This window comes from Gouania willdenowi, chromosome 7, assembly GCF_900634775.1.
Source record: "Gouania willdenowi chromosome 7, fGouWil2.1, whole genome shotgun sequence".
Taxonomy (NCBI): domain Eukaryota; kingdom Metazoa; phylum Chordata; class Actinopteri; order Blenniiformes; family Gobiesocidae; genus Gouania; species Gouania willdenowi.
Genome location: NC_041050.1, coordinates 31,617,241 through 31,645,000, shown reverse-complemented (window position 1 = coordinate 31,645,000; position 27,760 = coordinate 31,617,241). Strand labels below are relative to the sequence as shown.

At 36.6% G+C, this 27,760-nt stretch overlaps 1 protein-coding gene across 2 annotated transcripts; it reads left to right on the top strand.

Moving 5' to 3' along the window:
- The first annotated feature begins 1,888 nt into the window (after positions 1 to 1,888).
- Positions 1,889 to 26,936, top strand: LOC114467021 (sortilin-like). Of its 2 annotated transcripts, XM_028452987.1 has the most exons (20): positions 1,889 to 2,485; positions 5,834 to 5,893; positions 6,054 to 6,127; positions 6,216 to 6,318; positions 6,420 to 6,581; positions 7,483 to 7,556; positions 8,413 to 8,465; positions 9,489 to 9,616; positions 10,488 to 10,632; positions 12,992 to 13,147; positions 14,368 to 14,474; positions 14,676 to 14,778; positions 17,154 to 17,325; positions 19,242 to 19,432; positions 19,519 to 19,708; positions 19,911 to 20,027; positions 22,188 to 22,296; positions 22,378 to 22,484; positions 23,454 to 23,583; positions 24,930 to 26,936. In XM_028452987.1, the coding sequence occupies exons 1-20, from the start codon at positions 2,207 to 2,209 to the stop codon at positions 24,942 to 24,944; spliced, it is 2,475 nt and encodes an 824-aa protein (XP_028308788.1). In that variant the 5' UTR covers positions 1,889 to 2,206; the 3' UTR covers positions 24,945 to 26,936. The 2 variants fall into 2 exon arrangements, with proteins under 2 accessions (XP_028308788.1, XP_028308787.1); XM_028452986.1 differs by having other exon boundaries at positions 22,188 to 22,484.
- The last annotated feature ends 824 nt before the right edge of the window (positions 26,937 to 27,760 follow it).

Below are 27,760 nucleotides of genomic sequence, written 5' to 3'. Positions count from 1 at the left end.
ACATTATCATGATTTTCAGTTGATGCAAAAAGGGTTTAAGTTGTTTTTTTCCTTTTGGAGATAACACTTAATATGTTATTGTGTGCGATCCTGTTTTACTGGTTGTGTGACATTATTGGCTACCATGGCAATGTTCCAGTTGCATACCTGATGCTGTGCACGGTTTCACTTTTGACTAGGCAAAGATAGAAATGTCTGTAGCATAACAAGTTAATGACAGCTTCAGATGTTCAGACACTTTTCTACATTAGAGCCCATTGTGGCATCAAGTGCACCCAATTGACTAATTAAATATGACTAGTCAATTATTATTTACACATGCTGCACATGAATTATTATGTGATTGTACAAATTAAGACAGCCGGGGAGGGACATATGTACAATACTCGTTTTTTATACCAACATTTTATATTTCAATGAAAGGAAGTCAAGTCCATAAGAATAATTTTCTTTATTTGCATGTTAGAGGCCATGTATTACACCTCATATGCAGATGTGTTAATATCACATGTCTGTCTAACACCACAAATTACGCACCTTATATCCTTAAAAAAAAAAAAGAAAGAAAGAAAGAAATGAGAATGCTAACAACAGCATAGCTATCAACTGCCAATGTATTCATACAGTTTGATTTACATTTTTACAACAAAAACCTTTTTCTGGACATTGTTTTCCTTTAATTACACAGGAAACTTGGCTGCTGTGATTTATAGGTTTTTTCTATTAACTACCTCCATTTTATGATAATCAATAATAGGGATGTGCCGATTGTAGAATACTGTAAATATTATGTTGAAGGTTAAAATGTAAGTAACCAATTGGTTAATAATAAATGGGTCAGTTATTCCTCATACCTACTGTTGCTGACTATTGTTCTCTGTTTGAGTAACATCACTTGATCAAGCCTTTTCTAACATTCCACACTACAAAATAAGTATTTATTATTTTTTTATTTAAAAAAAAAAAAAAAAAGTATTAAAAGTACGTATAATTCGTGCTGATATCGCATCAATATCGGTATCGGTGAATATGCAAGGCTGCAATATTGGTATCATATCGGAAATGAAAAAGTTGTATTGGGACATCCCTCATCAATAATAACACCAATGACATACTCACTAAAAATCAAATATCAACAAAATATTATCATGATTATGATCAATAATAATAATAATGTTTTCGTTTTATGTTATGTTAAACTGTTTTGAGAATGTAGTTCACTAAACTTTGCACTGAAACACTGTACACAAAACACACAAGCGTAAACAACAACAAACATGACAAAGAAAATAAACGATCCTACACAACACATACATACAGTAAGTACGCAAGTAGTTTATTTATAAAGCGCTTTTTGCAGATATAAGTGCTGTACAGAGTTGTGGTAAAAGTACAAGTGCAACACAATAGAATAATAAAACAAGACGCAAAACTATTCACAGCAGGACTTGAACAGTACAAACAGCCAAGATATAATAATAATAATACTAATAATAATAATAATAATAATAATAATAATAATAATAATAATAATAATAATAATAATAATAATAATAATAATAAAATGTCAACATGAGGAATATTTATGTGACATTAGAACAAAAAATATTTAAGAATAAACTCCAAGAAGCATACAGTGATAATAAAACATAATAATTAAATAACTGCTTTCTGAAATTAGTAGGACTCGGGATATATTAATGTAATCATAGTTATTGGATGCTGTGGCGCGATAGTATTGCTCAACCTACCTTGATAGCCTTGCTGACAGGTAATTAAGCTGCCTGCTCTTGGTTTCGCCTTCTTCATAGTCGAACCAATCACAATCCAGTAAAGCTAGGCTGAGAATGTTGGCTCAACCAATTGGCTCTTTGTGCATTCGAGCTCAATGACCTGCCGACACAAATCCAGTGATATTTCAGTGTATCATGTTGACTGGGGAGCTGAACACTGGTAATGGCTGTGTAACACCTGGGTTATTAGTCACATTAAGGCTTTGTTTTTTTCCTGTGTGGACAGTGTGTAGTGTTCGTGAAACAGTCGTGTTAAAGGCTTTGTGTTGCCAGAGCCTGGTTCTGAAGCAGTTGCTGTGAGGAGGACTGTTCGCTTCGTGTCGGCGGAGCTATAGCGACCTTCACTTTCTACGGACCGGGATAAACAAAGACTCGCCTTCTATTGCTTTCATTCTCTATCCTCCTGCTGCAGAATGGCTCTCGTTCTGCGTGGTGTCCTGCTGCTGGCTCTCTGCTCTCTCACAGCCCACGGCTCGGATTTCCAGCTCGGCTCCAAATATTCAGGACAGCCGGCGGGGTTTGACAGGCGTCCGAACGCGGGAGCGAGGGCAGCGAGCGTCGCGCGGAGGTCTCTGCCGGCGTGGCTCGCTGCATCCCCGCAGCACAGGATCACACGGAGGAGCACCGAGCAGGGGGACTCGTGCAACTCCATGCAGGGCTACGAGGCTAAGTTAGAGGGCAACACCCACCGGGTAAGTGACCCGCAGAGGTCCTGTTACAGCCTCACACCTTAGAGGATGACTTACCGCAGGTGTTGGTTTAATCAGCTGCTGCTCAGTGTGGCGTGAAACTGAGTCACCGTGGACACATTTTACACTCTGACAGGTTCAGACTTCTCACCTGGGATACTCGATCAAAACTACTGACTAGACAACGTTTTAGAAAAGGGGAAAAAAGACACAAATGACACAACAACAACAACAAAAACAGTTCGTAAAGTAGGGTAAACATAAATAAGAGCAATTTATCATCCCATTTAAAGTGCCACTGTGCAAATGAAACATAGAAACACAGACTGACAATTCATGCCAATCTAAAAGCAAATCATGTCATCATCATTATGGCATTTTTCCCCAAAAAATATTATATTTGTGCATGAACTTTGCAAAACAAGTTTAAAAAAGAAAATAATAAACTAGAACAGCCCACATGATATAAAGACAATATTACCTGCAGTACTTGTATATATGTATATCTCCATCATTTATCCTTTATATTTTATTATTATTATTATTATTATTATTATTATTATAGCAGTTTTTTGCTTTTGTTTTTATTATGTTTTGTTCTTCGCACCATCCACCATGATAAATTCCTTGTATTATTTTTAAACTGTACTTGGTGAAAAAAACCTTGAATTTTCTGGGTCACATTTTCAGGCCCTTGGACATTATTGTATGTCTCCTGCAGCTGAAAAGACACTCTTGCTTGAAACAGATAGGGATGGAAAGGTATGCACGTGACGTTTTATTAATATTGTGATGACTTGTCTCGTGATATATCGTCCCTCCCTAGCCAAGCACTGATCCCTCCTTTGTTTGTTTTTTTAACAATACAAAGCTTACACCAAGCTTTTAATTCAAAGTTTGATCATACCTGGGATTAGGCTCTTATGTTGGACTCATAAATCAGTCTCTTCTGTAGATCATTGCCAAGTTTTTCTATATAGTGAAGATTAGCCCTCTGTACAGGCCTTTAACGTTCTTTTTTCACACCAAACTCTCCTATCTATGTGTAATACTTCAAATCTTAAAATGGTGTGCACTTCACAGTAATGCTAGAAGAAGTAGGTGCATTCGCCAAACTGTTCCCACAACTTTATGAGTATGAAATTGTCCAAATATTTTTTCAGTATGTTAGATTACTGTAGTTTCTTTTCACGGGATATAAATCATCAAATGGGAACTCCTTCTTAAGCTTATCGCCAGGCCAAGTAATGTTTGATGAACTTTTATAGTGACTGTTAAATTAGCCAGCCACTCTCTGGCTATAAGTTAATTTTTAAATTATAGTCTATGAAAGCGTGACGCACCTTTTTTGTCATAGCAGTTTTATCTGTCCACACTTCCTTCAGCTTTTTGGTTCTATAACTTTTAAACTTTACCACGTTTTAATTGAAAGCCTTTAATTTACTCATCAACTAGTATCATATGCAGGTTATTTATTGCACAAATTATGTGTGCATATTTGTGAAGCTTCTTTCATTCTGTCCTACAGCTACTGGTTCAACTCCCAGCATTCATTGTATATTTTATCACGCAAACACGCAGTTCAGGACAGGTTGCTATGTGCTGCAGCAAAATACAGTGTGGTGAGAAGGTAAAAGGCCTTCAGGGCTTTGTAGCGTCCATTACTGAGCCTAAAGACCAGTTTTATCTCCATCTCCAAAGACAGCACACATTGCTATGACCTAAATGTTGTTCTTTAGCGTTTATGTAAGGATTCTTCTCTCTCCTTTCTGCTTGGATGCGATTGTATCTGCCTGGATATAGATAGGAAAATTGGCCCCGGGGAATCCATGTGAGCGGCAGTTTGTTTCTCATTTTCTCATTAAACGCTGTGCTCGCCTAATTGTCTAAAGCAGGAGTCAAGTCGGAGCACAGAGGTTTCAGTGTTTTCACAGAGTTCAAACCAGGAAGAGGAAGTAGTCTCTAAAGTATTCCTGTCTTCCCAGTTCTCACAACACAAACAGGAGGCTAACCTCTGCAGCACTGCTTATTTGCCTTTGTTGACATGTGATCAATTTTGCATCGCAGTCTTTGCTCAGTTGATTACAGTAATCTAATCTTAAAGTGACAGAATTCTCACAGGCTCAATGTTAGAAACTTGGTAAAAGTCGTCCGAAGATGGTGGTAGATTTTTTTCAACCATCAACTCTGTGATATGTAATTTTGTTTTTCAATTCATTGAGCAATGATATTAATATACCATGAACAAATTGTGTTGTAAAATATTTTTTAGTGTTGTTGTTGCTGCTAATCTGACATGTTTTATTTACAAATGACTCTCTGAAAATAAGTTATTTGTATCTTTAGGATTTCTATCCCAGTCATGGATTACCTTTACGTCTTATGTTCACATGTCAGTTCTCATGAGTGAAGCACATTTTGATATCGTTGTCCAGAAAAGTACGAAGATGTTGGGGTGTTGAAAAAAAATTGATTCGCCGATATATCGCAAAATTACGTGGCGCGATTCTCGAATTGATTCAGAATGCATCCATATCTGTTTATTAATTTTTTTAACCTTTATTTAACCAGGAAAGCTTTTCCACTGCATTGTAGCTGCACAAAGAAGTGTGCTGAAACCTGGGCATGTTGACCAGCTTGTGTTTTCTCAAAAAAATCTTAAAAGAAAGTACTAACTTTCTGCATTTATTTGTTGTTCTAGGCGTATATCTCAGTTAAGTTGCACTAAAGCCATGTAGCACTAAAGTCAAAGTTGGTTTAAAAGCCACAGGCAGATTGTATGTTATTCTTTTATTTTAAGTTGTTGGCACATGGCATGTTAAATCCAATGTTTTGAGTGTAAACTATGCCAATAAAATATGTCATACATAATGTTTTTTATGAGGGTGTACACATTTACCGATTAGTTGTTTCATAAGTCATTTATAAAAATAGTCGCCTTATACATTAATATCGGGATATATCGTATCGTATTGTATCGTGACCTATGTCAAGAACCGTCAAAGCAAAGTTGCTGTGACTACTTTTTAAATCAACAAAAATGATTTAAAATGTAGCTTTATTCACAGCTTTTACAGCATGGTTTCCTTGATGTGGTAATATTTATTTGTTGGCTTGATGTAAATTGTCAAATCCAGCAACTGAGACACAAATTAAACCTCTAACAATCACTATTTAATGAAATATCAATTCTACATCTATAGGTAACCTTAAAAATCATCAACTCTGTGGTATCTAAGTTTGCTTCACCTGTAAGATGAGATGTCAAAAAGGATTTAAAATGTAGCTTTATGCACAGCATGGTTTCCTTGATGTGGTATAATTTAGTATTTGTTTGCTTCGTCCCCTCAGTATCTCTTCAAAGACCTGAGTGGATCTGTGTCCCTGGCCTGGGTTGGCGATGGATCAGGGGTGAGTCATGCTCATGTTTCATGTTGCTGGGTTGTTACTGTGTGTTGTTGGTGCAACAGGTTTGAATGGATTTGCATAGATTTCTTTTTTTTTAAATTTCCTATTCCACATTGTACATAGTGTCTTTTTATCTTTAAAGCTTATTTTTTGCTTCTGGCAGGTTATCTTGGCTTTGACAACTTTCCAGGTGCCCTTCTTTATGCTAAAAATTGGACAGTCCAGACTTTATCGAAGGTAAAGACTGAAATCCCAGCTAATTTCAAAAGTGCATTACTGGTGTTGGATTGGCCTTTTATTTGACTGAATTGTTTTTTCCTCACAGCGAGGACTACGGAAAGTCATTCGAGGATGTGACTGACCTCATCAACAGCACCTTTATCAGATCAGAGTTTGGCATTGCTATCAGCCCTGACAACTCAGGAAAGGTAAGCCATCTAGTGGGCCGATCACCTGATTCATATGACATCATCGTCAGTTTTCTACCCACAACATACCTTCTGTAAACTTCCCGTTTTCTGGCTCACAGGTGATCCTAACAGGAGAATTATCAGGAGATCGAGGGCCTAAGATTTTTCTGTCCAAGGACTTTGGGGAGAATTTCAGCCCCAAAACTCTGCCTTTTGAACCCAACAGTCAGATCACATACAACCCAGAAAACTCTAATGTTCTGGTAGCGCTCAGCAACAGTGTGAGTACAAAAAAAGGTTGTAAGTTGGTATACTTAACCAACTTTGCTTTGTCAGATTTGAAATTTCTCACATTCTGATGTTCCATCTACAGTTTACAGGGTTGCTGTGGATCTTTAAAGAGTCTTAAAAGGCATTAAATTCATGAATCTAAAAATCAGACCTTAGTTGTCATTAAAATGTCTTTAATCAATGTTTTAAAAGTCTTAAACACATAAGTATGATTTTATGATTGAAATTAGTCTCACGTTTCAAAATAAATGGTAACATTCGTTTAAAAAAAAAATATATATATATAATTTACCGTAACAATGCGCAATCACGACAGCGGAACCAATTACAAAACAGAGATGTGGTTGCAGTGGGACTTTCAATAACATGGGGAAATGTAATTTTAACAAACAATTGCCTGTGCAATGAAGATTTTTTTTAATGGTTTTTATTTTTTGTATTTTTGTTGCTGTTTTATAGATTTCTGGCTATTTCTGTAGTCTTTTTCTGTGTTTTCTGTGAGTGATCTGTTTTATTTGTGTATTTTACTGTGATTTTGTGTATTTTTGTGTGTTGGGGTCTACTCTCCAATAGACACTGGAAAATATTTCCCCTACTATGTAATTGATGTCGGTTTTTTTCCCCCAATTGTGTGTACTGGGAAGTTGGTCTTAGAATTTAATTTCAAATAGCAATAAAAAGTTTTGAAAAGTCTTGAATTTAATTTGACTGAAGCTGTAGGAATCCTGATTCAACAAGTGAACATTATTGTGTTTGCACATGGGAAATTGATTAACATGGGCGTGGGAGGGTTTTAGTCGGTCCAGCGAATCAGGTTTTGACCTTTGCCAACAGCCGCGTCCTTCTAGATGCCCTTTTAGTTAATATTTAACATCTCTCTCTTTCTTTCAGAATGAATTGTGGCTGTCTGAGGATTTTGGCACTAGTTGGAAAATGTTATACAGCCTGGTGTGTCTGGTCAAATGGTAAGAGGCAATAAAAACTGAGATTATCAGCACCTGTATCAGAAATTGGTTAGAAACAGAAAAAACATTACATATTTCCTCGTGTTGCTATGAAGAAAAATAATACAGGAACGAAGAGGAAGTGCGTATAGATGACATCTGATTATAAAAGGATGACCTGGTAACTTTTGGCCTCATCACATTGCTAAAGCAACGCAATTCCTCTATTTCTTCACTTTGTTTTTGTTTGCAGAGAAAAAGTAAAGAAATATACTAGTAAAGAAGATCCAAGCATGTTTAATCCCTTTCTTTATTGTTAAACAGACAGTTAAACTGCTTTGTAGCAGGTGGTTGTTGGGCTGGTTTTGTTGTAGCCAGTCTGCTCACGGCATTCCAGTGGTTTTGAATGCATTTACTGGTATAAATTACTAATTAACCTTGACAGGTTTAGTTTCAGTTGTAGAGCCTGTGTTTGTCAAGGTCCCTGTGCCTGAGAGAAGTGCCTGAACCAAACATCTCTCCAAACTCCCAGATTCAAACCAAACTGTCTGAAATGGGACTTGAACAGACAGTTTGAAAATAGTTCTGTCCTAACTGGGACACAAGTTTTTTTAAGTCACAATACAACACTGGAATGTAGATGTTTAGGAAAGCCTGGATGTGTTTGGGAAGTTGTTTTATTTATTACATTCACAACAAAGCAAAATTCTGCAATAGATTAAAGGGGATTCAAAAAACAACCAATAATTGTATATGTATATTTACCATAGAATAAATTATTGCTTTTATGTAAGCTATAGATGGGTAGTCCTACCTTTACACAAGGTTTTTTTAATTAAACATTTACCAACTGTTCATTTCACTTTCCTGTTCACAGGGGAAAGAATAATGCCATTTTCTTCAGCGTCTATTACAACGAATCTTCTTGCAGTAAGAAAAATCATCTTTTTTTAAACATGTTATTATTCAATGATCATTTCATGTGGTTTAAATGTGTCTATACAGTGTTTGACAAATGTATTTGAACACCACCAAATCAAAGATTAATAACAAACCAAGTTTTTTTTTTTTTAAATTGGTAATTACTGTAATGTAAACCCTAACCCAAGATTCAAAGCTTTTATTTTATACAATGAAATTAGGAGTGATGCTCCATTTGGTGCTATGTAAATAAAAAAAGACAGACTAAATTATTATTCATAAAAATATCCCACATTTGCAGTTTGTATTGCATGTCCAGTGAGGGGGTGGTGGAGGGGTACGCAAAGATTTTTGCACATAAGGAGATTTTTTTTTTTAACAATTTTATTTTCTAAAGGAAGATGTTAAATATTTCTTCACTTACATTCCTGAAAAACACAAATCAGTTGTAATGGTTGAATAAAGGTAGATCACTTCTCATGTCTCTAAATGACAGCTCAGTTGAATTCGTAGAAGCGTCACCATTATTAAGGACGCAACATAATATTCAGCTTCATCTAAACAAAGGCAACATTTGAATAATAGTTATCTGTTATTAAATGTGTATAATCCATATCCAAATCACTCATTATGAAAAGTTAGATGCAGAAGGTGATGTTTTGTGTACACGGCTATTGATTGAGTCGAGCTTACTTACTTTACTTGTATTTATCAGATCAAAAGTTGTACTCAATATGATGCAGCCCTAAGAATGAGATGGCTACTGTCTTGTTTTTACGATGGTTGTCTAATTGATTAGTTCATCTCTACAGCTCCACATTATGTGTAAATGCTGATGTTTAGGATCAGTGTGTGGAAGACCATCCCTAAGTGTGCAAAAAGAACAGTTTGATGATCATGACAATTGGTGGCAAAGTAAACAATAAATCCTAATATGTTTGGTTCTGTTTGATGATTTTCACACTTGCACATTCTTCTCCATCGTCACTTTCCATGTCTTCAGCACACAGTTCTAACGTCCCAATTTTTCAGGTGATCGAGGAACGTTGGTACTGATGAAGACAACAGACTATGGGAAAACCATCAAGACCATCCGAAAAAAGATCTACTCTTTTGGCCTGGGCGGACGCTTCCTCTTCGCCTCTGTAATGAAAGACAAGGTCAGTGCACTCACTGTGTTCAATAAAGGCAAGGCAAGGCAAATGTATTTGTATAGCGCATTTCATACACAAGGCAACTCAATGTGCTTTACATGATAAAACATTCAACTCTTTAAAATCAATAAGAACATTTAAAATCATCAGTAAAATCAATTCAAATCATCAACAAACACTAAAGGCAATATTTCAAAAATAAGTCGAATTTTTACCTCAACATCAGTGAAGATGTTGGTGTTTTAGACCACTTGGGTCAAACTTAAGGCCCGGGTGCCAAATTTGGCCTCTTTCAGCCTCTAATTTGGCCTGCAGGAGAAAGTGAAAATGACAGGAAAAAACATGTAAATTACAAAATAATTATTTTATCACATGATGGCAATCATTTTTAATAATTTTTTTTCCAAAATCATGCACATTTCCTCAAATTATTCTACTAAATTTAATAACAACTGTTATTAATATCAAGGAAATGTAAGTGAATTTAACGGGCTAAATCTGATCAGATTGTATGAACTAAAATGAGTTTGACACCCCTGTTTTAGACTACTGTGGATTTTAGTTAGAAACAGCTTTTGGTTCTTATCTGTTTTACTGACATTACTGAGGTTACATTACTGTGGTTACATCACAGCTTTTCAAACAGGAAGTGTAATGCCTCTACTGAAACCTGAAGAAATACTTACCTAATAACGTGTGAGAACTCAGTTCTCCTTTGTGAGCCTTCATGAAGAGGTTTTCCTTTATATTGCATCTTTTTATTCCATGTGAAATATAAAATGGCTCAGCATAATATTATCATTATGCCTCAGAAAACAAATGTCCTGTCCACCTCCAGCCCTTGACATTTCTCTTACTCCAACCTGTTTGTTTACAGAGCACGTTACGGGCCATCCACGTGTCCATAGATCAGGGTGAAACCTGGAACATTGCTCAGCTGCCGGCTGTTGGACACGAGCAGTTCTACTCCATCCTGTCGGCAAATGACGAAATGGTTTTCATGCACGTGGATGAACCAGGAGGTTAGTAGAAAAAAACGCATCAGTGTTTTTTTAAAAATATTTTTTTCAAATTGTTTTTAAATAATTTATTTATTTCAAACATGTAAAAAAAAAAACCCACATCAATCACCCATGTGTAAAAAGAAAAGGATAAAGAAAACACATCAAGGTTTAATGTTAATGTGCAGCAAGTTTGCTCCAAAGTGAGTAGTGAGAAGTTTAAACTTATTTAATACTACAACACAATTTCTAAGTTTTTTATTTTCTCCATAATATACTTACTCTCTTACAATATATTAACTATAGTAAATTAGACGTTTTTTTATATACAAATATACACAACATATTACTCATGTCTGTAATATTAAATTTATATACAAATATTTCGCATACAGAAAAAGACTCCACATCCCACAATGCAATGCGTAAACATTTTCCGAAAATGTCAATAAGACAGTGTTTACAGCATGGGGAGGAAAACAAACTTACAAGTGGCAATTTCAACCTTTGACATTATTATTTGGAGCAAGTTAGCTTCGATTTGTTGATCAATGAGGCCTTCACTATGTCTTTATCTGATGAGAATTTTTCATCACCAGCAGTTGAAATTGGAATAATTTTAGAAATATTTAGGATGGAAAAACTGACCTATCAAATAAGAACCCAAAAGGATACATTTTACCAGATCTGGAATAACTGGATTTCATTTATAGCCCCCACGAGGGCAGACTTTGCTTGATATCTCTGGTTTGCAAATATTGTAACTCACTCATTCATTTTGTGACTCTTTAAATTTGAGACAGCAGCAGCGGCTGCCCCCTCCCCCCACCGTTCTTTGTGTTTTTTTTTTCCTTCTGTACATAGTTTCACTTGAAATGTTCTTTTATTCATTGTGCTGTATCAGAATTCCCTTTAAGTGAGCTAGCGAGCCCCATTTATTCTAGGTAGCTTCATGGCAAGGGTTTTACAGGGATGATCCTTTGTGTTTTTATTTTTTTTAATTTTTTCCATTGACGCTACTCTATCTAATATAATTCCTGTGAAATTTGATTTATCAGAGGAGGGTGGGTCCACCACAGAACAGGAGAAATCTGACCCTTGTTCTGGGACTGAATGTTATATTCAGACTCACTCCCTCAGTTGGATGGTGTTGCTTGCTTTTTGGACTAAAAATCACAAAACTGGATGGTCACAAAAATGGTCACATTTTGATATTTTTGTCCCATTCCAAATAAAAGATACAATATAAAAAAGTCTTCCCAATTACTTTTAAATAAATTACATTAAAGGGGGGTATCATGTTTTTTTCAGGCACATAGTACCATTCTATAGCATAGTCAAATAACTATGCCACCCATGTCTGACACGCCCATAAACACACCCCCTTCAAACACAGAATATTGTATTATAAGAATGGTACAGTGTAAGCTCGCTACAATACATTAGAATGGTTATCAAAGTGAGGAATGCTAACACAATGTTTGAACTCCCTCACTTCATCCAGTGAACTGTGTGTGCGTGTGCGTGTGTCAGAGCCGATAGGGAGAGAGAGAGGGCAGTCACTTCTCCTCCGGCTGCAGCACTTATAGACAGCGCCACTTTAATAGGTTTAACTGATCAACTTACGGGGTTACTAAAGGATGAGAATGTAGGCTTAATAAGTTATCCACTTCGATTTTGCCTCGGTAGGAAGTGTCAACCACAGCCCTCCCTGCATCTGTATTGCTATAGCTCTGTAGCGGGAGGGAGGGGCTGCTTCCTCGGCTCTACAGACAGTGACAAGGAGGGGAAAGAGTTTTTTATTTCATTTTTATTTGTTTTTTAATGTGTACATAAATGAGTACAGACATAAGCCAGGGGTTTCTTAGAAAAGTATTTAAAATGAGTAAATTAAAAGCTAAATCTGCAGTTGGGCGCTGTGGGCTGAACTAAAGAAGAGAACATAGGAGGGGGGAGGGGGCTCGTCCCCAGGCAGAGCATTGTCCCCTTGAGCATAAGAGCAGGAAAATGGCTGGGAGATTTAAAGATTACTCAAAAATACATGAATCACTCTGAGCAACAGTGCAGGTATGTTTTTCAGGAGGGAATGACACACTAACATGATATAAAGCTTGAAAAAGTGATTTTTACATGATACCCCCCCCCTCTTTAAGTTAATTTAAAGTAATTTAAGTGTCTTTTACACAAAAATAAATCTGCTATTATTTATGAATTTAGTTTTTTAATGGTTGAACCTACCAAAGGGCCTTGACTCAAGATGAAAAATGTTATCTACTCTAACAAAGTTTCTTTACACAACAGGACTGTGTTAATACAAACTCGTTTGTCAAGTCTAATGACTTCCTGTAAGTTTAATCTTTGGTGCCTTGTTTTCCCACAGACACAGGATTTGGTACAGTGTACGCATCAGACGACAGAGGCACTGTTTACTCCAAGTCCCTGGAACGCCATCTTTATACGAGCACAGGAGGTGACACTGACTTCACCAACGTCACCTCACTGCGAGGAGTCTTCATCACCAGTATCCTGGCTCAAGGTAGCACAACTCATCTGTTTGGAAGGTGCCATGACAAAGGAATCACAATCCATGGCTGTGCTTAAATTCCCTAAGACACACAAACACAAACAGCTTCTCCATTACATACCAAGGGAGGGTGTCAGATAAATATTTAATTAGCTGCCCCGTGTTAGATGCTTTGTCTTCTTGAAGCCTCTGATCGACCCAGGTGTAGCTCACATCACAATCTAACAAACGTGTCAAAGTCGAGGCTTGGGGGCCAAATCCGGCCCTTTAGACCATCAAATCAAGCTTGCAGGAAAAAGTTAAAAAAGAAAAAACATGAATTATTGTCCAAATAATTCAGTTATAGATAAATGAGTTCAGATATTTTAGATTCAATTCAATGATACTCCACAATATTTGGAGGATCGCAATTTTCCCATGCTTTTTTCACATGACTGTAGTCATTTTAAATTTCAAATTGTTCAAAGAACTACATTTTCCTGAAATTATTCCACACATTATAGGTTTAATTAATTTAAATACAAATTGGTCACAAAATCAGTGAAATTTAAAAGAGAAAATCCAGCAGGGACTGATATCTGTCACTAATTGCTTGGATGTTGTTGGTGTCTTACATACTTGTAAAGTACAAACTTGGGGACATTAATGTTGAAATTGCACATTTTCCTGCCTAAAATTTGTGGACCACTTAAGATCAAACTACTTTGTATTCAGCCCCTGAACTGAAATGAGTTTGACACCCCTGACCTAACCTATGAAGTGGTCATTCATTCTTCTATTTCCATTAAAAAACTAATTTTCCTGAAGTTTATTACATTCATAGACACATTAGTTTGTCAGGATTTACATTTTATCTCACTTTAACATGACAACTTCTTGACTTTACAGGTAGTCGATGGCTCTATAGTTGTATTTATCTGTATTATATTTGCATATTTGTAATGTATTTTCCTGGAGGTGTTAACATGTATTTAATCCCTATTTAATTAACAGTCTTTTATGTAATTTATGTATGTAATCTATGCTTTCTTTTCTATGTTTTAGTGTTTCTTCTTTCATTGGAAATATTTCTGGAGCATGTGTTAAAAAAAAAGCATTTTCTCTATGGGATAAATAAAGTACAACTTATTCTGATTCTGATTTATCCAGTTAACTAAATTCTGACCATGAGCTATCCTCACTTTTTTTGTTTAAAGTTACAATTGACTGCTTTGCTTTTCAAATGGTTTCAGATAACTCCGTGCAGTCTGTGGTGTCCTTTGACCAGGGTGGAGAGTGGGTCCCTCTGAGGAAACCCGTTGACAGCAAGTGTGATTCTACATCCATGGACCCGGATAAGGTGAAAAAGCAAGGAACTTTAAAAGACGTAATCAGCTTCAGTCAGAAGCTAAAACCTGTCTTATCAGACTGCATAGCATAGCACAGATTCTTATTGAACTGCTTTGGGGTGATGTTGAAGATTTTATCTGCCATTACTAAAGTTCAGAGTGTTGATATTGTCAACACACTGACACCTGCGTTGTGCTGTATTTGTCCACAGTGTTCACTTCATATCCACGCAGCCTACAGCATTGCCATGAAGCTGAACGTGCCAGTGCTGCCTTTGACTGAACCCAACGCTGTCGGCCTGATCATAGCTCACGGTAACTCTCACAACACGGCAAATATCACCAGTGTTGTTGACTGGGATTTACCAACAAATGTGAGATAAACCAACATTAAACCTATTGGAGACGAAATGTGTACCTTCTGCTTATTCAGTTCAATTGTCAATATCTCATTCAGTATCATGTTCATAATTCGATGGTTGCTTTTATTGAAAGATATATAGAACAGGAGATATACATTTTTTGTGTTTGGGACCGATTTGGTCGTATTGACTCCCATTATAACTACTTATTTTGGATACACTGTTATCCTGACATATAACAGTGATTTTACCATGAATACCTTATACATCATGGCCTCTATTTTCAAAATATGAAATATAAAATGCACCTTATTTTTGGAGAAAAACAATCAAATCATAATTTGTGTATGAAAATGTAGAAATGTAGAAAACTCTAATGCAGAGCTGTATATTTATGGTTAGATCTGATGTGAAAAAGTGGGAAAAAAATATTTATATATGACATTTTGAAGACACTTTAATGAAGGGTACTGTAAGGTATAAGCTCAGTGTAGTTTTTTTTTCTATAAATGCTCATAGCTCTAAAAGTAATTATGCCTCAAAATCAATGTTCCTATCAATTATTGACCTACTCAAGACTTTAATGTACTCATACTATATATTTCACTTTGCACCGTATTTAAAAAAAGAAAAACTTATTTTGTGTTTTTGTGTTTTTCTTATTGAAAAATGTGTGTGTTTTTATGACAGAAAGGGCATAAAGGGGTGAAAACATGATTCCTAAACATGATTCTATGTCAAGCAAACGGCTGTTTAAGTGAGTGCTGGCTGCAAAAAAAGTGCACTGCACTGTTTTCAGAACAGAGACCAGAGAGGGAACAAATTAAGACAAGCTTGAAGCACAAGCATCCACTATTGAATCAATCATTTTTCTGGACAAAAACTTGGATTATCCTTATATTTGATATGTGGATTATGTAAATAGATCCACTGTCTCTGGCGCTGCGGGCACACTGTGCACCTGTGTGTGTTTGACGTGCTGGTTTCCCCCTGCGCTGAACCGATGTTGACAACTGTCTGTTAATAAAAGCAGGCTTACCACTAAAGCAAACATAGATATGTCATTTGTATGAGGAAAAAATAGGTTTTAATTGTTGTTTCAGGTCGGGCTCTGATATAAATACCAAATATCTGTCGGACCTGAAGGTTTCACTTTTGCTTTGTCGGATTCTGGTCAAAGCTTGAATAAGGTTCATATCATAAATGGTTTGTGTTTAGAAGCAAGTCAGCACCACAAAAAGCCAAAACAAAGTATTTGTCTCTCTTTTTCTTTCTCCTCGTCCTCCTCCACCTGCTCATTCATTCATTCTCCAGCTCTGATGCACAAAAACTTTGAGACAAACGCGGGTCAGGTTGGAGCCACAAACCATTCACACTGGAGTCTGACACAGGTCACATTTTAAATAGTAATGTGAACGGACAAACAAAAAATTGCTGTCACTCGGCTCCGATAGTCACACACGCATTTGGTGTGAACGCACCCTGAGCCTTACGTCATTTTCTTAAAATTAGTATTACCGTATACCGTGGTAAAATAGGGAGGTAGTATACTGGTATCAAAATTTGGATCCCGCCCAAGCCTATAACACAGTGGGTAAGAAGTGATGGGCAAACTTTCCCAGTCTGTTTCTCACTTACCTGTCTTTTTGAAACTGTTGTAAATGTGGATTAGGGTGGTTCACAAAATTGATTTTCACCAAATTTTGCCAGATCACTTTTTTCGTTGTTCACATTGACATTGTAAACATCTTTACCAAAAATGAAGTCAATCTCTGCACATTTAAGGGTGGCACACTTTATCACAAGGTGGATGTTTTTTTCTATTTTCAGGAATAGTGTTTGAACTGTTCTAATGTTTTTACTCATTTAGCATAAATACAGGCAGAAACTATACGTACCTTTATATTGTTAAAGTTTCTGATATCTGTGAAAGTTACGTATTCTTTGGTTGAGCAATATAAATTACGGACATTATAATGGTTGAATTTTTGGTACAGATGTTCAAAATATTAACAGGAACAGGATAACAATCTAACAAAATTTGGAAAAACTTTTTTTAATACCATTATATTGTGGGAATGTTTGTTTTAGATTTAGATCAATCTTGATCAGTCACAATTAGCTGGTGCCAAAGTGGCAATGGAAGTTTGTTTTGTTTTTAACTAAAAGTTTCATCTTCATTTTGGCCCAGGAGATAAGCAAACTTCTTGTTTTAAATTATTATTCTTTTTTTTTTTAATTTTGTGCATTTATTTTGTTTTAGGAATCAGTGGAGCAAACACGAAGTTTGTCTTTTCGAGTTTAAACACTTGGCTTTGCTTCCCACAGGAAGTGTTGGTGATTCCGTTTCCGTGATGAACCCAGACGTGTACGTGTCTGACGATGGAGGTTACTCTTGGATAAAGGCTCTCGAGGGGCCGCACCACTATGCTATTCTGGACTCTGGCGGACTGCTGGTGGCCGTAGAGCACAAACCCAACCAACCAATCGATATCGTCAAGTGAGTTGTGGGAAGGAATAGCAAGTGTGTAAAAGAAGATGGACGACGTATCGAGCAATTAGGAAGAATTAAAGCTGGGTTGTCAAACTCATTTTAGTCCTGGGGGAAAATATGGACCAGTTTGGCCTCAAGTGGGCCATAGATTTACAAATTATTTATAATTTATAGACATTTTGTGGAATTGTTTGTGAGAATTTGAAACATTTGTGGAAAATTTTAAAGTCCTTTCCACAACTTGCAATTAAAAATGAGTGCATTCATGTGATACAAACAAAAGAAGAATGCAAGTCCCTGAAAATATTGTAGAGTTGGTGAATTTGAGATATCTACATCTGGATCATTTGGTAATTTACACAATAATTCATGTTTTCAATGTCATTTTTACGATCTCCTGCAGGCCAAATTGGATGCTTTAAAGCAGCGTTTCTCAAATGAGGGTACGCAATGGCACTACAGAGGGTACTTACAACAAATGTGAACATGGACAATATGGGGTTTATAATGTTTATGCTTAGTTAAAAATAATAATAATAATGAAGGAAATTATGTTGACTAGAATATGAGATGAAAATACAAAGGTCAGTCTTGGTCCCACACTAGCGTGGAGATGACCAGAAATTATAAAAACTATAGAAATAAATCTATTCTGGAGGCACTTAATCAGTGTTTTTCAACCTTGGGGTCATGACCCCATGTGGCATTGTCTGGAATTTAAATGGGGTCGGCTGAAATATAAAACTATATTCTTTAAATTTAAAACAAGACACAATCTTAACTGTATTCTATGCTATTTGAAATAAAATGCACTTGAAATATATATGAGCTGGTGCAACTTGCCACTAATCCTGGCTGCTCTATAACACATAACAAACAAAAAAACTAAGAAAAAAGTGTCTTTGGGCCCGCCTGAAATTTGTTGTATCAAAATGGGGTCATGATCCAAAAAACATTGGGAACCACTATGCAAAATACAGCTTAATTCTGGAAAATGTTGTAATCAGACAAAGCTGTACATGGATTCAGAAATAAGAGAACGGGGGGTAGTTGAGCCAAAAAAGGTTGTGAACCACTGATCTAAAGGGCAGGATTTGGCCTCTGGGCCTTGAGTTTGATACATGTGAATCAGAGAAATGAGGCAAAAAAAGTGCTTAAAGCTGCTATCTGGAGTTTCTGAGAGAACGTCTCCATGTCCCACCCTCAACAGCTCTACTCTGCCTCTGCCAATCTACCAGAAGCTACGCCTCTACGTTTGTGCACACACATTGCAAAACATAACAAAGTCGCATAACTACAAAAACTACACATTTTTTGTTTGAGTGCCATAACTTTTGATGAAAAAATCTTTATTACCTGTTAATGAGAAATGTCGCCAAATCCTTTTAAAAGCAGCAACTCACTCCACCTTTGAAAAGCAGCTCTGAGATAAAGTCTGTTGTGGTCACAAAGACGTTTATCTACAAGCTTTGTACCCGGACTTTTCTTTTCTTTTTTAGTAGAAGTTTTATACGTTGGAGTTTCGGAGCGTTCCTCCATGACGCTCTGCTGCTGAGAGTGATACTTGTTTGAGACGTGTGGCCTTGTTTCCGTGCATTGACTTTGATTGACGGTCCTAGCTCCAGGAAGTCGAAGTCTATTGGCTGGGTGCACTTGGAGATCGTTTCCATTCGTATAGGACAAAGAAAGGACTTGTATACATTAATGTATATGAACGACCACCGGCAGTAGACCATAGTAAAAGAGTAGTGAGGTATTTTTTGGCATTTCAAAAGAATCATGCATAAACATAGATTTCTCAGAAACTCCAATATCAGCTTTAAGTGATCTTTTATTTGATAATTTATTCAGTGTATCTCAAACTTCTGGTAACACGGGACCATCAAAAATGTCTAAAAATGTCTTTCTGGACATTGTGACAGATTCTCGACAGATGAAGGACAGTGCTGGAGGCAGTATAACTTCACCTCAGTGCCCATATTTTTCACCGGACTAGCCTCAGAGCCTGGTGCTCTCTCCATGAACGTCAGTATCTGGGGCTACAGAGACTCTCTCCTCAGTCAGTACTGGATCTCCATCACCATCGACTTCAAGGAACTTCTCACCAGAGACTGTGAGTGATAGCATTCCCTATAGGTACTGAATAATTCCCAGTTTCAAACGGATCTGTAACAGACTTACAACTTCCTGTTGGTGTAGGCGGTGACGAGGACTACGTTCAGTGGTTGGCTCACTCCGATGACCTCAGTGACCCCACCAATGGCTGCATGCTGGGCTACAAGGAGAAGTTCCAGCGTCTTAAAAAGGACTCCGTTTGCTTTAATGGACGTGATTACAAAGTCATCAACCAGCCGACGCCGTGTACGTGCACCTTTGATGACTTCATGTGGTGAGTGTTGATTGAAATGAAAATATTCAAATGAATTTTTAAAAGCATCTACACAGAGGACAACATAATTGACTGGTCATTATTTATTCATAATGAAGAACAGAATATAAGATTTTTTTGGGATATAAAATAAAAAAAACAGGCTCATCTGTTCTTTATGAAGGGTTTTTAAAAGAATCATTCCTTTTTTCTTTCATCACAGTGACTTTGGATACTATCGTCAAGAGAACAGCTCACAATGCATCGAGCAGCCGGACCTTGAAGGAAAAGACTTGGAGTTCTGTCTGCACGGCAACGAGGAGCAGCTGGTGACCAGCGGGTAAGACGAGTCCAGCCTCATGATCAGAGCATACCTAGGATGTGAGCAGACGAATCATTTCACTTTTACATAAAATCAACCCCATCATAGACTTGTTGCAGGGAGAGACTGTGTCATTTGTCAGTGTTTGGTCAGGCTTTCTATTATGCAGACATTTCAATTTGATTTTGAATATTATTTCGTCAGTCTTCAGAAAAACTAAAAAAACATAACAAACAACACTAGATTGTCTCACAAATCAGCCAAAAGGGTGTAGGTTGAAGCAAAAGCTAATACACACCTACCCCATCACAAAAAACAAAACAAAGAAACTATTACTATTTTTAAAATACGCACTCTACACAATGTTTTATGTACACAGTTTATACTGTACATGCACAAACATCAAACATACACATACATACAAATTAATGTACATGACATGTGAATAATAATAGTATAAATATTTTACTATTTATTATCTACTTTTCAACCTTGGGGTCAGGACCTCATGTGGGGACGCCTGGAGTTTAAATGGGGTCGTCTGAAATGTGTAGTAATTTAAGAAGATCAAAATATTACTGATTTTAAAAGGAAAAGTAAACAACTGTATTCTATTTTTTCACTTTGCCAAATATAAATCTGGTTAAAATAAAATGCAGCAAAATATTATATATGAGGTGGTACAACTTGTCACTAATCCTGGCTATCTGTATTTGTAACACAGCAAAACAAACATGATCAAAAACTAATTCTAGAAAAATATGTCTTTAGGGTCACCATAAATTCTTGATATCAAAATATCAAAAAAGGTTAGGAACTACTGCTTTAGACTGTTGCTTCTCCACTTCGGTCTAACTTTTTCCACTTGTTTTGCCTTATAACTGTTGTGCTTTACGCCACGATTGAGCCATTACACTTTTACTATCGGTGGTGCGTGAACTCGCATTGACTTCAGTCGAGCAGCCAATAGTAACGCCCAAAACAGCTCATGGAGCACTTTGTAGAAGAGCTTGGTGGAAATCTAGCATCACGCTCCTGAATTTCTAAAGCCTAAAAATAAAACCAAGAGGAGGAGAAGAGATTCACTGTCCACTCAGAACGCGTTCAATTACAATATGCTCAAAGTTGATTATGGATTTTTGACCAAATAACCCCCCAAAAAATGTACATACTGCAGCTTTAAACAAGCTACCCACCTAGCACAGTGTTAACGGTCTCCTAATAGTTTGATTTGATTTGATCTTTATTTGTCTCAAACTCTAAAATAAAATAAATAAACAACAAAAAAAGAACCTGTCAGGGTCAAGACAGTTGATGCGCATATGCATATTAACCATATTATATATATATAAGATCAGTGGTTCATTAATAATCAACCAAATGCAAATACACACTTATGTCAACACAGTAGTAGTTTGAGAAGGGACAAAACGATGCAATGCTTATCTAGTTCTGCTCCTTTGCCATAGTGTCCAAAAAAATATTTATGTATATATTTATATAATGGTGAGGCAAACCAATATTTACAACTCAATTTCTTTTTTTATGGCAACAATACATCAAAAAAAGAAAAAGAATAGTACAACATTCATCGCAGCAAAAACCGAAGATCACAAAGACCTGGATGTGCAATCACTCCCTTTACACATTATATGTACACACCATGTGAACACATACCTACAACTACTGTATACACAATCAACAATCAACACAAATATCCTGTTCACACTGCAACTGTTTCACAGTACCCCATGTCTCTACCCTAATCATCCTTATTGTCAATAAAAATAGTCTAACTTACATAGTTTTATTGATTGCTTTAAATGAAATGGATCCAAAATGTAGTGATAAATGTTGTAGAGATCATGCTGACTATTGTGAGTCAATCTGTGAGTGTTGTGTTTGAACCTAAATGACTAAAAGCACTGTGTAAACATATTCACCAAACAAGTGAAGTAGTTCAACAGGTTCGGCTGCAGCATGTGGTAGTTGAACAGGAATCTATTTGCATTGATGCATTTGCATTGGTGGAAAACATCACTGCAGTGTCCCCATTTACAGCACAGCTTTGGCCTTTAACTTCAAGCAAAAGTAAAATGAAAACCCTTAAAAAGATTTTTTCCTGCACATGTGAATGTCATTCAGTTTGGTTTCTAAAAGTCACCGTTTGTTTCACAGTTATCGGAAAATTCCTGGAGACAAATGTGAGGGAGGAAAGACCCCGGCGCGTAAAGTGGTACCTCTGCGTCAGAAGTGTGTGAGTGACCTGTTGGATACACAGGAAACGGTCAGTGTCTCTTTACTAACACCATCTTATGGACAAAGACATCAGATTGTGCTTAATTTGTCCACTTCTTTCCACTTAAAGGTGAGCTCCTCCAAATCCGTCTTTATTGTGATAGTCGTCATTATCGTCTTGCTCATGAGCATTGTGGCTGGAGTCCTATTTGTCAAGAAATATGTCTGCGGGGGCAGGTTAGTGTGTTTGTTTTTAATCCAAACCGAATAATTATCTAGGGCCTATACTACGAAGCTGGATTTCCTCTTATTGCACTAACTTCTGGGATTTAATCAGTGTGTGCTGTCTTACGGGGCTAAATCACCATGGTAACTTATGCTGAACGACTAACCTGGTCTGGCTAGGATCTGAGCGAGTACTAAAGTCCCGATTCCTGACCAATCAGTTCTCTTAAAGAACGACCTGCCCAAAAAAAGGAGGATCATTGCATGAACACGTCTCTGTGTGGATCTGATGTGACGCTGACAGGAGAGAGAATATTGATCTTTTATTTACCATGACATCCTATAGGAAACATATAGATTTATATCTGATGGACTGACCTACATCAGTCAGCTGATAAAGCCTGTAAAATAATGTAAAATGCAAATATTGTCCACCTTATGATTTAGGCTGATCTGTATGAACGCAGCATCAGAACCACAGAAAAGATAAAAGGTAAAATCAGTGTCTGATTATTATCCATTTATAATTTCACTAATTTAAGCATTAATACTCATCGATTCCTGCATTCATTCCTTCCTGCTTTTTCTGCAGCAATGGTGTTGTTTTTGGTCTTGCATTACGGATATTAATTCTTCATATTTTGAAAGAAATATACCTCAATTGTGACGTAAATTGCTCTACAGTTGCTCTGCGACTGTGATTGGTCTAACGCTGTAATCTCCACCTCTGTCACAAGAGCGCGCACGTAGCCAGGTGGAAATCAACACGCTTAACTTAGCGAGTTGTAATCGAGATTCGTAGGACAGTTTCTCTCTGACGGAGAATGTTTGGTTAGGTGAAGCCCACTAACGGAGATAAATCCAGGCTTTACTAATCTAGCTTCGCAGTACAGGCCCCTACAGTTGCTTTTGTTTGTGTGATAAATGTTTTTTATTTGGATGTTTTAAACAACAGGACAATCTGCTGAATGTGTCCCACAGGTTCCTGGTTCACAGGTACTCAGTGCTGCAGCAGCACGTTGAAGACAACACTGCTGAGGGCATCGATGACCAGCTGGAGACCAACCACACTCAAAACGGAAAAATAGAGTTTCACGACGACTCAGACGAGGTACATTTCTCTGACGAAACAAATCATTTCACATATAATCAGCGTAGGAGCTATAGAAGAAGTTACTGCTCACTTGTGTTTACGTTTGTTGGTGTTTGGAGTGTCACTGGATGTTAGAACTGACTTATACAGGTGGGCTGCATGGGTGGTGGTTGAACCTCGGAGTGGGGTAAGACGTTTTAAAAAACATTTAAAATAACCATCAGAACCCTTGAATTTTAAATATGATTTTAATTCATTGATTATTATTTAAAAGGAACAATGCACATTAATAAACAGAGAGGCTAGTTTCCATTGTGTGTCCCTGGCCAGATTTTAAAAGTCAATCTAAAATGTAAATGGTATTAAATACAGAGAGATTACAACATAAAATATGACAAATAATAAAATAAATAAACAGAGCTCCAAGCCTGGACTAAAACCACAGTTCAAACAAATCAGTTAATCTATACTTAACACAACATAAACAAACAATATACAAAAATATAAATAAAATAGAATAAAAGCCTGTCAGTGTGAACATAACTGGTGGTCAAGAAGCCACTTTTAACCTTAATATATGATTAAAAAAGAACACCAAATTAAGTTACATTTATTTGTTTATTTTGACTTACATTAGTTACCCAGATGTATTGTTTTACATGTGTTAGCACATGTGCTATTTTACAACACCTGTCCACAGGATGCTTTTAAAGGGAATAGAAATACAAAAAAATAAAGTAAGGAGGATTAAGTTGTGGGTTTTTTTTATTTTGAAAGGTATTGCAGCAACAATCATCACTTTTCCTAAACAGATGAATACACAAGCCAGACTAGCTGCTAAACTGCTTGTAAAGCTCTTTCTGTTGCTCACTGAGCCTGTGAAACCTGTTTGATATTTGTGACCTTACTGTAAAGACTGTAAACCTATGAAGACTTTTTGTGTCAGTATACCCCTAGATTAAAACAGAAAATAAATTAAATGGTAAAATGTGAGAAAGCTTGATATGAAACACATTTTAATAATGATTAACTACATACAGTATGTGTAGAACTGTACATAGAACTGTAACATGGTTCCCTAGTTTTGAGTTAAAATATAACTGACAATTTTCATAGAATTTTCTTCGCAATTGCGATAGATTTCCTAAATTAAAATTATTAATATTCCATAATTGTAATGAATTATCAATTACAATTAGAATTGACCCCAATCCTAGGTCACCAGTTTGGGTCACTCGTCTCCAAAGCACCAGAATGCTAATGGTGTCAGGTGGCATGAGTCACAAAGATAGGCCTGTTAGTGTGAACATCATTGTGCTGATGTGGTGTTTGTTCTTCTGGATGTTTTCTTTGTCTTTGCACAGGATCTACTGGAATAGTGAGCAAACCTGCCCTGCAACTGAGCTACAGACCCTGAGGCCGCCTCGTGGCTAACGGCTGTTCCTGTCACTCTCCGTCTCCAGTTACTTCTTCCTTTCACCTTCTAGAAAGAGCCTTGGCCACGCCCACAGACCGAGCGTCTGTGTCTATCTGCTGTAATCAGTGAAGTTTAATGAATGTACGCAGGCTTCTTTGGACTAAAGCTATGAGCGGAGGAGAACTATGAGAAGTGGCTGTGTGTGTAGTATTGTGAACCACGCTGTTGGGTTTGCTGCTAGAGTTTTAAATCCTAAAGGTAATTATTTTAGGGAAAGAATCTGAGATCTGAAGGGGTTTGAAGTTTAGCTAGTTGGACTATTGGTCCACCTCTGAATTACGGGTCCAGCCTCTCTCTCTCTACCTGGAAACAAAGGAAACTAATTTCCCTTCTGCTAAGGATGTGTGACCTCGTTTCCATGCACTTGTATATTATAAACTCACTTTCTCTTTGCTGTTTTTAAATGTCAGAGCAGTTTGGTTTTGTGTGAAAATTCCTGCCTCATCATCCGTCCGGAACAGTCGTGTCTTCATCTCTACATTAATGAATTCTGCCTCCCAAAGGCCAATAGTCTGTAAACCTTCTTCCAGAGACTCTAAAGGACTCCTCAATGAGATCCTTGTTTGAAGTAATAATAATGCATATATGGAAATACGTCATTTCCAGTAGGTTTGATAGCAATAACTTGTTTATTGTTACATGTTTGTGTTTTCCGTGTATAGTCCACGCATGTAAAATGTTTCCGTCAGCACAATATCTTTTTGAAATTTACTATTGGAAACTTCACAGCATATGAAGTAGTGTCTGTTTAAGAGGAAATTTGAAAAACCTCCATATTTTAAACTTCTTAAAGTGAGCACAAGGTGGTCTGGATGGGAGGAGCTTGCAGTTTGAACTGTTTCCATGGATTTTTCTTCAACAATCATTGAAAACTACTGTTTGTAATTACTTGAGCTGCTTTTGTACTAATTAACTTTTGCAAATACATAAAAGCTTCGATGGTTCAGAGGTGTCAGAAATGATAGTTTAGTAGCAAATATCTTGAGATGTTTTTTTAAATACATATCTATATATAAATATATATGAAACACTCAACCAAAAGCTTCGGTGCAATTTGACGATGCAGCATGAAAAAAGCAATTCAGATACGTACGTAGATGTTTAGCACAATCACTGTTGTAGCTTATCAGAGGCACGGAGCACACATGATTGAATGGTCTGCAGGGGCGGAGCTTAATCTTTAAACCAGTGGTTGTAAACCTTTTTTTTTTTCCTTCTGTAATCTCTTGTCATGTTAGGCTTTTGTTAAGCCTTGTGTTTCTCAGTTCCTTTAACTCTTCCTGTGCCCAGAGCAACAGCACACTTGAGTTTTTAATTACGTTGTGTTTTGGCAAGTAAGCAAAACAACTATTAATTTATTTTGTTGAGTCGCACACACTGATGTATCAAATTATCTTCGAATAATAAATGTTTCCACATTCCCGTGGTAGAGAATCACTGCGATAAAAATGAGTAGAATCACAGGCGACTGTTTACGATAAACTACCAAGTTTTGCTCTACACTTGCGTCTCATTTAGTGCCGTACCATCTTTATTTTTTTCCCCCCATGGGTTAAATTAAAATGTGACAAGTTGGTTCAGAGAGCAATAAAGTGGATGTGGTTTTACAAGTGCCTGATGTGTGTAGCTGAGGGATGGGCAGCATCTGTTTGTGAAGCAGCCACGTACTTGATCTACATCCTAAGACAAAACGTCCTCTGAGCTTTGCAAAGACAATGGGTAGATGAAGGGTTATTATCATGTAGCTCTCTTTAATAAATGACTACATTATATGTGAAGGTTACGCACTGTAAAATGTCAACATTGTGGTGGTTCTGTAAATATTTACATCAGCCATGTTCTGTATATTTTAGGCAGTTTGCTTTGAGTTTGCAAATAAATTCACATTTCTCCATATTTGTATAAATGTATGTTGTTATGAATTTTCCCTCTTCTTTATGAAAAAATAAAATGCATAAAATGATGCATTTTACTCCTAAGATTTGCCATGCTGCACAATTTCATATTCAATCACCTGAGTCAGTTTTTAGGGAATCATATTCATATTTAAGTTACAATTACAATAAGTTACAATGTTTACAATTTGTTTAATATTTTCGAAAGCAATATTTAAGAAATTCAATGCCTTTTTTATTTGCTAAAACAAACCAGAAAAGTACAGATTCCAAGGTATAAAAGAGCAAAATCAACATTTTTGTAGCCAAGATTAGATTTACGTGCATTTAAATTATGAACTGTAATTTACTTTTAAAATTAAGTCACAAATAATAGTAACACCAGCCTGTGGTACTTCAGAAGTCCTAGAATGTGGGGACTGTCTTCAAAAGTTGAAATGTATTTCAGGAATTATTTGGGTGAAACTGGAGGGTTTTAGAAAAAAAATAAATAAATACGAGACTAGACTAGACTGGAGCAGAGAGAAAACACAAGTCCCCATATATACATATATATTGAGGAGCATATTTATGAATTTGGAGGGACTGAGATATCTGGAACTAAACTTTATGGTGATTTACAAAAACCACTAAAATGTAGAAAACTTCGACCATACGCGTGCTGTAGAGTGACCAATGCATTTTGAACAAGAAGACATAGTCATCATCAACATCCTCCGCCAGATTGGTTGTCATTATAACTCACAACCTTTTCCTAAATGTAAAACAATAGTGTGTGTAAAAATATTATACAATATATATCAAATAATGTTACATGAACAAC